Source organism: Malus domestica, chromosome 06 (assembly GCF_042453785.1).
Source record: "Malus domestica chromosome 06, GDT2T_hap1".
In the NCBI taxonomy this organism is placed as follows: Eukaryota; Viridiplantae; Streptophyta; class Magnoliopsida; order Rosales; family Rosaceae; genus Malus; species Malus domestica.
In genome coordinates, this window is record NC_091666.1 from 24,436,930 (window position 1) to 24,448,328 (window position 11,399).

General features: G+C 37.9%; 1 protein-coding gene across 1 annotated transcript; it reads right to left on the minus strand.

Moving 5' to 3' along the window:
* Positions 1-4,204: 4,204 nt before the first annotated feature.
* Positions 4,205-5,154, minus strand: LOC103437417 (uncharacterized protein At1g01500-like). Its single transcript, XM_070823590.1, has one exon. It carries the CDS (start codon positions 5,081-5,083, stop codon positions 4,316-4,318), a length of 768 nt encoding a protein of 255 aa, XP_070679691.1. The 5' UTR covers positions 5,084-5,154; the 3' UTR covers positions 4,205-4,315.
* Between the last annotated feature and the right edge of the window lie 6,245 nt (positions 5,155-11,399).

Genomic DNA, 11,399 nt, shown 5'->3' on the forward strand with positions numbered 1-11,399 from the left:
AAATGTAAATACTCTTATAGCACTTTCACTGTGCTCTTTTTCCTTGTGGACAGACTCCATTTGCAATCCAAACCCTCCCAAAGTGGTGACATCCCATTCCGGCAATTGGGCTGAGGGGGAGCCTGTGGGAGAGCTCAGGCACAAGTCCAAGGCACGAGCGCCTGAGGAGGAGTGATGCAAGTCTGACGTCAACCACGTTATAAAAAAAACTTGCGTCAGGCGCGTGCATAACATGGGCGCGTGGGGGACGTGTTATCAATAAGATTTCAGGCGATGGAGCCTGCGGTGCAGCCCACTAAGTAGCAATTGAATATGGACCGATTGATTTCCAGATCAACGGTCCAGATTTTTTCCATTTTAAACATTAAAAAATAAGAAAAAGAAACAGAAATGTTTCGAGGGGACACGTGTCACAGTCTGGACTATGGGATTTCAATTTTTTTTTTTTTTTTTTGTAATTAGACGATTCAACTTAATTAAGTTAATAAAAATAGTTAAAAATCCGGAAAAAAAAAATCTATAAATACCTTACCATTTTCTCCCACCTTACATCACATTTCAATATTTTCAACAATTCTAAACATGAAAGGACATGTCGCTCGACAAAATTGGTTAAAAATCTTATCGAAATCTATCCATAAAAATTGTACTTTTAGAATAATGACATATGGACGTGACAAGATCAGTTAAAAATCATATCTGAAATTAAAAAATATTATTTTTTAACATAAAAAATACTAATATTTTATTATCTATTGCCATGGCTATTCAGTTTAGGGGTGGAGATGCAAAATATAATTACTGTTCATTAAAGATAGTTACTATTCACTTGAGGGGATTGAATGCCTATTACCAAGGAGAGCTTTTACACACTGGAAGTGCTCTTAAATCACATCCGCCACTCTATAATAAGTTTTGAACAATTGCTAAAATGACAATTTAATTTTACAAAGTAAAAACTTAAATAGCTTTAGCTAGTGTGAGGTGCCACCATATACCAAGTCACAATCACAATAGCCAAAAATGCAAAACTCAAAGAAATTGACGAAGATCTAGACCAGTGATGGAGCATGTGGTTTAATCCCGATTCAGTGTACAATCTTTTAGAGGTTCGTCAAATATTTATGCTCAAAATTCCGATTCCGTGTACAATCTCGAATGGACCAAAATAAAATAATATCTTCATATCTTAGTCATTCATCGTGTATCATACGGTCAAAAATTATTTAATTTTTTATTTAAAATTAAATACAAATAGTACCTGAAGAAAATTAATCACACAATATACGATAAATGATTAAAATATAAGGATCCTTAAAATCTCCGCAACTTGAATCCGAAGAGGATCCTCTTCCCATGTTATATATTTAGGCACAAGGACAAAAAACATCAAATGGAGAATAAGTGATGTACTGTTTGTCTTGTATGTATCCTATTGGATTGTCAGCTCCTCAACTATTGAGCATGTTCATGTGTTTGGGGTTTCCCACTTGCTCGTTGTCCCTTTCCTCGACCGAGATTGGCCTTACTCGTCTTGTCATTGTAAAGTTGGTCTTCTTGCCCATTTATTATATAGAAAAATGATGTAAGATTTTCTCAAAAATGAAATTTTCAATAGATTTATTGACGTCTCATGTTTTTGGTACGATGCTTATGATTTTGATACTGAAATTAATGTTAAACTATAAGAGGATAAAGAGTGTATGGAAAGTCTTACTTTCAAAGAGTCTCCTTAGCATTTTTGTATTATATATGCACAAAGAATATCATCAATTTCCCACTTAATTAACATTAATATTAAAAGAGCATCATAGAAGAAAGAAAATATTCATTAATGACTAGATCAGAGATATAATATAATTATAGTTTAGTGTTGATGTGTGTTTATTTCGTCAATTATTGTGATCAGCTGTCTAATGGAATGAATATAAATATTACCTGATGAAAACTGACTGCACGATTTACGATGAAAGAATATGATTAAAGGATTCTTTGGATCCTCACAAAGAGGATATGGAGATGATCCTCATTCAAATTATAAGACCGTCGATTATTAGTATTCTTATTATTATTTTTGAACAAACGATGTTTTTTTAGTTAAGAGATAGAGAAGTAGGTTAAGCCTCACAATGGTTTGGTAATAATATGGTTCAAATTCACTTTTGAAGGGAATTTAATCTAAAAACATCTTACTTACAAGTGAAGAAGAATACCACTAAATCATAGTACCAAGTGGCAAAACCGTCGATTAATCCGATCTCTCTACATGAGCAAATTTCACATCCTACTTTCTTTTTTTCTATTTTCATCATGCAATGTGGATTTTTAATCGGAACCGTCCCTTTTTTAAAGCTACCTTTAAAGATTATCTACACACAAAAACTAACCAATTTGAAAATTATTCAATTATCTAATTGTTTTCAAATGAGCATTCAAGCCCAATGTTTTCACCAAATTGAATGACTAACTGATTTTTAATTTGGAAAATTTTGTGCATGATATCGATCATCATATATAGTCATGTCCGAAGATAAGGCAAGGTCGTCAACTTTAGCCTTAAAGGCACTTGCCAAACGAAGAAGCTTTGCAAAAAGGTTATGATCCGTTTGGGGAAACGAAAGGTTATGTCTGTATGCATGATTGGAGAGATTTTTCAATGTACTCAGAATATGAGACAGAATATCATATGATATTATACAATTCATCTAATTATATAATAATATATAATATTCTGCTCTGTATTTTCATGATACTAAAAATCAGGAAATTTGGAAAAATAATCAAAATTTGGTCCGTTTATAGAATTATAACTACCATTTTAAATTGTTGATAATTATAACCAAAAGTTGAATGAAAGTACGAATATACCCTTAATTACTAAATCCTCCTCTTTTGCTCTTTAACGGTTTAAGAACTAGAAGTGCTAGCTTGAGTTTTTTCCACAATCCTTGCATCCCCAAATTCCATCTGTGTTTCTCTTCCTAGCATACTCACACAATTCATGTACTATTTGATCAATATTAAACACTAATGCATGAATACCTTTCCTTATCTTTTCCTCCCCTGAGATGAGATTCTGGATCTTGCGTCTTCCAATACAACTTGCTAAAACTATGCCTTTTGTATTCTTCAATTCGTAAAAAAAATTGCCAGATCCATACCTTTTACATTCTTGGTCCATAAAAGGAACAAATTAATTAACCTGCAATTCATACAATTAAGTAAAATCAGAACAATACACTCGTTTATTTTATTTTTCTTAGAAAAACACCAAATAAGCTTTAGATGTAATCATATTTGTTTTGAAAAAAAAAAACATTAAAAACAAAATAAGAGCGACATTCGAGAAACCCAACATAGAAGGTCGGTTCCAAAAAGTGGGTGTTTGAGAGTGATGTACTGCTACCCAAGAAACCTAACAACAAATTTAAGATCAACACAAAAACCAGCAATTATGTGTTTGATGTAGTAATCACTTGGTTCAATTGCCTCTGAGTAAAGAGCAGTGTGGTGGTAGTGTTTCAACAATTGGAATAGAGATAAAGAGTTAAAGGCAACAAACACTAGAGCTCTTGAGGTAGGAGAAGAAGAGAGAGTTTTGACATACGGGTAATTAAGTCTTTTTAACTTCAATTTTGGCTAGTTTTATAAGACATAGAAAAGATAGGGTGTAGTTCATTAGATGGTTCTCAAAATGGTTATATTTCCAAATATCCCCCTAAAAATCTCTCCATAATTAAAGCCCATAGGATGAAAAAAGCACAAATAAGGGGGTGTTGGAATCTTCTAAAAGTGGATGAAACACTAATTGGTGTTAGTCCAACCAACTTCCCCACAATAGAGATTAAACCAGTGATTAGATTGAGTTGACCCAATTCATTATCTTAAACGAAATTGATTCATTCTTTGAAAATTGGAAATCATCCCAACTATTCTTCAAAAGCCTTTAAAAAAAAAAACAAAAAACAAAAGATATTATCTACACTAAAGATGGACGATGGGCTTAGTCTTACAATCGGCTAACAATAATGTGGTTAAAATTCGTTTTTGACGAGAATCAAACATAACGGTGGGCTTAGCCTCACAATCGGCTAACAATAATGTGGTTAAAACTCGTTTTTGACGAGAATCAAACCTAAGACTCTGACTTACAAATGAAGATGAATACCACTAAACCGTAATACTAAATAGTTCAAAAACCTTGTTTGGTGAAAAGATAATCATTTTTGTTTGTGCTTTACAATTTAACTCAACAAATTGTCCAAAATTAGATTAGAAATTGACAAAACAAAAAACAAAAAAAACTAATTGGGCCTTATATTAATCTTCTGCGTGTTAAGCTTTTGGAAGAGGCTTTAGAAACAAAGTAGCCCACACCCAAACACATGACCCAGATCCCCACATCCACGGCCCATCTCACTCCTCCCATATCCATCTCCATCTCCCCCTCATCCTCACCATCCACGTCACTCCCCGTCTCCGAATTTCCACCGTCCGATCCACAGTTACAACAGCAGCCGTCCGATTCATCATCCACCTCTCCCTCCTCAGGGATCTCCTCCAACCGCTTGAACCCGCATTTCCGGTGCTTTTTCGTCTTTTTAACCACCATGCTCACTCTCTCATTCATCGCCACGTGTCCCTCCACCGCCACGCAGACCTCAGCCTCCGTGACCTCCGCCGCGACCCTCTCGCCCTCCAGCACGCACTTACACTCCAATTTCCACTCTTGCCCCTCGTCCTTCCTGAAAAGTCCCTTCAACACCTTCTCCTCCCTCAGATACACCTCGAACCGGATCCCGTCGCCGGCCTCGACCCGTTCCCTGGACCCGAATACCACCTCTCCTTCTCTCACCTTCACGTTCACGACCCGATACAGCGTCACAAACGCCGGCGAGTCGGGTCGGATCTTCGACCCGTCGATCTCAAGCTCGTTTTCGTTGATCCGTGGAAGATAAATAAGACTGAGCGATTCGGGTAACGGTTCCCGGGTATTCAAACCCGAAAACCGCAGAAAAAATTCCCGAATCTTCAATCGGTCTCTGCGTGACTGGAATCCGTGGTAGTCCGTCGATCTACACATCTTGAATTTTCGTAGTTTTAGCTGCGACCCGAATTTTTGACCCGAATGGAATTCAAGTACTTGATTTATAGATATGGAAAGCGTGGGATTTATATAGTGGGGAGAAACGCGGGTCGGTTCGGATCTCCGGGGTAGGGAGCACACGGTTTATGGTGCTGACGTGGGGAAAACGACAAAGGGGCCGCCAACAGGTTTTTTCTGCCTGCCGGGCTGAGAGAGAACGTAGTGGAATTTGCATGTGGGATGTTATCAGCTGCTTTGCAGGTTTTGTTACCAACATTTGGACCGTTGATTGCGTACAAGGCGGGAAGATGACGAGTGATGGACGTTGGGTGTGGGTTTTGTGAATTTTGAGAAGAGGGATTGAGGATTGGGTGGTTTGGGAGGTGAATGAATGGGGACCATGGTATGGTTTTTTGTCTTGGAGTGATTTTTTGGAGTATTCCTGTATAACATTTTTATTCAAACGAGTTGATGAAAACCGTCGATTGTCGTTTACTCACAAAATTAAGACTATCACAATATATTTAGGACTCAATTTGTACCACGTTATAAAAATTGTGGAGTTTAAAGTGGTATAAGAGTTCGTAGGCACAATTTCCTTATGAGCCAGTTTTTAGGACGAGTTATATCAATGAAGTCTTAACAATTTGTATTAGAGTCAGATTTCATCACACAACTATGCTTGTTGGCTATCACACATCGCCTTGAGGGAAGAAGAAAGAAGAGTTTAAATAAGATTGTTCTCACTTCAATTAATACCGAGGTCTTCTGTGATAATATTTCACATCTGACGGATTAAGCATGAAGTAATTATCAAATTAAGGACAACATCGATGTTGTTGAAAGTGGAGCCCTCGACCCGCATCTTTGAAAATTCCACAACTCTCAAATTTTGATAGAGAAGCGATCTATAAGAGGTGGATTAGATGATTGGTATTATGCATTGGGCATATAATAGTCGACAAGTGAAGCGACCTCAAAAGAAAGAAAGAGGTACCGCCGGCGCCAAGTCATGCTTATTTTAGACAATAACAAGTTGTTGTCATTGAATAGTTGAAGAGCTGCCGGACGCTTAAGCCGACTTCTAGGAAATAGTTGTAGCACATAACCTTTCAGTTTGATGTTTGTAAGTATATCTTCCCCATAAATAAATAAAAAGAGGATAATGAATCTCTAATATTAGTGTATTATGTTTGTCACATTGTGTATAACATTGTGTATAATTGGATATTCTAGTTATATTATTAGCTCCAGGATAGTGCTATTTACACACATTTTTACTTCTCACACACCTTTATTAATTTTATTTATTATTTTTCTTCAGTTTATTTGATCTGATGGTTGGAAATTGAGTGGGGTGTGTAAGAAGTAAAAATGAGTGTGTGGATAGCATCACCCTAAAATTAAAAGGAGAAGTGGCGTTTAATGAAGAAAAGTGATTGGAGAATTGACAATTCAAGGGTCAATAGATTATTGATGTTGTCGTATCTCGAAAATGGATGTTTTCGACATTTCACGTTGTCCGAATTAATGCAACTGTGATTTGGCATGTTCGTTTTGTGCTCGTAATACATGGATTCGGAGAGAACGACAAGATCTACAAGGTTTGTTGCAAACAATAAGCACATTCAGAATTTGGCCGAATTGCAGCGTTTAATTGCCAAAAAACAAGATTTTATTATTTTAATACAATTTTGATATTTCGTTAGTTCCTTTTCTTTTTGAATTCCTAGGGTTTCTAGGGTTAAGTTACCTTATAAATAAGTCATCTTGGCTAGGTTTGTAATTAATTCATATTGTTATCAATTCAACTTTAGAGTTTTCTCTATTTTCAGGTGGATTCCAGATTGCTTATGAACTTCAGTTTATTTGCTAGTGGACTCTCTAGCATTGGGATTTCACGATTTCCTTTGTGTTATATCTCGATGTGTCATATTAACATTCCAAAAAGGTTTAACATTTGAATTATACTCATCAAAATCTAGTTGCTCTATTATGGAAGTGTATGATGATTTTTATTATGTTTGGATGGGGAATTTCCAAATTACGAAGGATTGAGATCAAACTAGTAAGAAATTGATCACAAATATACAAAGAATTAAAAATCTCCGTATACACACTACGAAGACATGTAAAGGAACTTGCGTATCTCTATTTCAAGGGTATCATCCACAAATCCCTTCTACGTGCCTTTGTAACGCTCATGCAAAAAAAATTCTAATCTCTTCTATTAATATTTTGTGATCCATTTATTCTTGACCTCTGTCTCTTGGGACTTCAAAATCCTTGGCCCTAACTGCTCCCTAATTAGGGCAGCACAAATCTGAGTTTAATTCATCATCTAACAACTGTGTTCTAAATTTCCGATCCAGCCCAAATACAAAATACTCCAAGGACATGCATCATCCATGCAGCACGCGCACAGTAAGGAGCCTTTGCATAAACGCGAGTCAATAACAATGGCTTGACACATGGCAAAAGAACAACTTGACAGCTGCTACTTTGTTTTGCAAACCGTTGTATGGTTTAAGTAGTCTATTTATTAGGAATAAGGTAGGTCAATGTTTAATGTTAATTAAAGGACTAATTAATATCGTAACCGAGATTAATGAATCTCTCCCAAAATGGTACTCTTTAACCTTTCACTTTTTTTTCTCACAAAGTACACCATGACTTCATCTTTCTTCATCATGTAATCATGAACAAATTGAATGATTTCTGAAAGCTCTGCTTCTAATTTTTACGAAAAATGGGTCCCATATCATAATGTTTAGTCAAATCTTCTTTACAAAGTGGTTGTTTTTAGGGTTTGGAGTTTATGGCTAAGAACATGGTGGTTGTTCTTGTTGTTGTGGTTTTAATGGATTGCAACCCCACCCACTCTCTCCTTTTTATCTTTAAGAAGCTAGATGAACAAGAAAAATGCTAAAGCCTAACAAGAAGTGTGGTGCACAAAGGCTTCTCTGCCTGCCCACATTGAAAAGGTAGAGGCATGGACCATGTTAGATTAGCCTAATATTCCCAACCATTGTACTAAGATCCTCTCCTCTAGTGAGAGCCTTTTTCACCGACTGTGTGAGTGACTCCGTGTTCGATTTTTTGCGTCGTCGCTGGCTCTTGCCATGGTAAGCTGATGGCAGTCCCTTGATTTTCCTTTGTCTTGTTCATTTTCTTTCTCCGGCGGTTTTTTGTAATAACCCCAACCACATTTCCTTCCAGATCTTCTCACAATCTCATCTTCCTGGTATTTTGTTTGACTCTGTTTTCATCATCCCGAGCATCAAATCTAGTTCACCCGTTTCATCCATCTCATTCGGTCATTTCCCCTATACCAACATCATCACTTGGCTCCATTTTCTTTCCACCAATCCTAATTTCGTTTCTGCCAGTTTTCACCACGATTTATCGTTGTTCCAGCTTTGGCTCGGGTGTTCGTACCACCACCTTTGTTGACCCTTGCTGGTTCTTCCCATTGTTCGTCCTTATTGGCGCTGTCGTTCGTGGGATCTCTCTTCTCACATGCTTCATTTGTTCTATGGTGGTGATTGTTTTGGTGGTTTGCGGAGGATGGAGCGGCTTTTTTCTTCCTCAATTCTGGGACTCGAGATGGTGTGATGGCAGGTCTTTGTGGCGGAGATGGCTTCGAATTGTTGGGAAGTGTCGGCGGTAGGAGGAGCAGCTATAGTAGCTGTGATTTAGGGTATCTTTTGTTGTGTGGTGTGTTTGTGCTAGGTCCCAAGGCTTTCTTTGGGCTTTGTTTTGTGTGTTTTAGGGTCCATTTTTTCTTTTGTTCTTTGTGTGTATTTGGGCCCTTCTTGTGTTTTGTTTCTTTGTGGGTAATATATTAGAAAAACTAATGAAAATGGCTTGAAAACTTTAAGTTTTAACGATAAGGACAAAATAAAGGGTAAAGTGAATAGTACCGGGAGCTTTAAAATTCCCTAATATATTTTCCTTTCTTCAAAAAAAAAAAAAGGAAAAAAAAAGTCAATTCCAAATCAATTAAAAGGGATAATGTGCAAATTATGTCATTCTCTCTTTGCTGCCAAAAAGAAAGTTTGAGCTTCAACTTCCAAGTGTGCAAACTCATAAGAGAAATGCTAACGAGACTCTCAAAGTGAAATTCTCTCTGGACTTCTGACACCTCATAGTTTAATGTTAATTCATGTGCCAACAGTATAAAACATTGTGCCAAAAACACGAGATGACAGAGAGTCCATGGAGACTGAAAAATCTCACTTTTAAGAGAGTCTCCTTACTGTTTCTCATCCCATATATATATATATATATATATATATATATTATGATTGCACAAGCCACTAGGTCACAAAGGTTGCCTCAATGCTCCACTAAGGTGATGATATCTATGATTGCAAAAACCACTTAGGTGAATATTTTCTTCTTCATTTGGTCAATTTCATCACAATACAACCCACCTAAAGTCCTCATCCAAGAAGGCAAGGACAAAACATACCATGATACATTAACAAAAAGGTTGCATCAATAGATAGGAATTGGCTTAAGATAGTTGCTTGTAAAACTTATGGTAAAAGTATGTCGATCAATATCCTAACTTTTAAATTGAGCAAACATGTCTCCGAGGAGCACAAGCCTAACCTATATATAACTTGTTCAATCCCAAAAAGAAAAAAGTACAAATATTTTGTTTGAAAAAAAATTAGTGAGTTCTGGTCTTATGGAAACTTTTAACGTTTGAAGGCACATTGTAGTAACGTTTGTTTATACCATATTTAGGGCCTCCGTATTTAGACATTGTATAAATACTCGGGGGACTTAAATGTAATTATGTAATAAAGGAAGGGGCAAATATGTAATTAGGGGAGGAGCCCTTATTCTATAAAAGGGCCTCCTCACCCCACAAACCCTAAGCCTCCTCACATCCCCTAAGCTCTAAGCTCTCTCTCCCTCTTCAACAAAGAAATATAATACAATCAGTGTGGACGTAGCCCAAACCTTGGGGTGAACCACGATAACTCTTGTGTCATTTACATTTCATGCAGATTCACGGTCGGATTTACGTTGTTTCAAGACCTCCGGTTTTGTGCATTAACATTTGGCGCCGTCTGTGGGAATCGACACGAAAAGTTATGTCGGTTCTCTCTCAAATTTTCATCTCACCACCGTGAAACCCTCACAACCTCCACCGTGAATCTGCAGAAACCCAAGAACCAAACACCTGCAGAGTCACTGCAAAACTCATGTCTTCCGCTCCAGCTCCCGGTCACGGCAGAAGCGATGGAAACACAACCACCACCTCATCTATCTCTCTCTACATTTTCTGTGCAGATCTTGAGACCTAAATCAGAACATAAGCATCACTGTTACAAACTAAACCTGCATCAGAAAATAGAGCCTCAGTGCTTCTCAGCCGTTGGATCCGTAGCGAAGCTCACCAGCTTCACCATTCTGCTCTTCTTCTTGCTTTCTTGCTTCACTTTTACTTCTACATAAACTCAAAATCCCAAATGGATTTCAAGCTCCAAGCTCTGCTGTGCCTTGTAGTTCTTCAAGTTCTAGTATTCTTCTCAGATGAAGCAGAAGCAGCAGAACACAGCCATGGCAGCAACTTGAGAGTTCACAAGAAGCAAGTAAGCAGCTGCAATTTGTTCCAAGGCAGTCAGGGCTTTCGCCTACCTTCGAATCTGCCATCTTAGCCAGAAGTCCACCATCAAATGAACTCTTAATCCCCGAATTCAACCGCTGCAGTTCTCTGGGCTCGAGGATAGGTTATGGCGGAACTAACGAAAAAACAGCCACTGATGATGCTGCAAACTCGCCACGGCCACCAGTGGAAAACCAACGAAGAAGGCCAAGATGTGGAGGTTAGTGCATCAACACACTTTGTTCCTTAAAGTCAAGGTCCAAGGAGCTGGCTGCGGGAGGAAGAATGGTGCTGATCTTGTTGGGAAGGAGTGGCCCAGATCATGTCGATAGAGGTAACTGTTTCTTCTGGCAGCCAAAATTAAAGGCCCACTTCTTCTTCCTCTTCACACCAATCACCAAAATCAACACTCCTTCTGATTCTCCAAGTCCTGCAGCTTTTCAATCCCTTTTCATCATCACTCTCTTCTCTCTCATTGACTCGACCCCCGGCACCGAGTTGACACCGGCGGCATCGCTGAAGGGTGTTTGTGACGTGACCCAGTACCCGACTTCGTGTTGCTAATCATTTCGATGATGATGGTCGGCCACTGTCGGTCTCCCTGTTCATCATCCAAAAGATATTCTCAATATTCAATTGGGTTACAGAGCAATTCGAATCTTGAAACCCATCTCTTGATTTTCCCCTAAA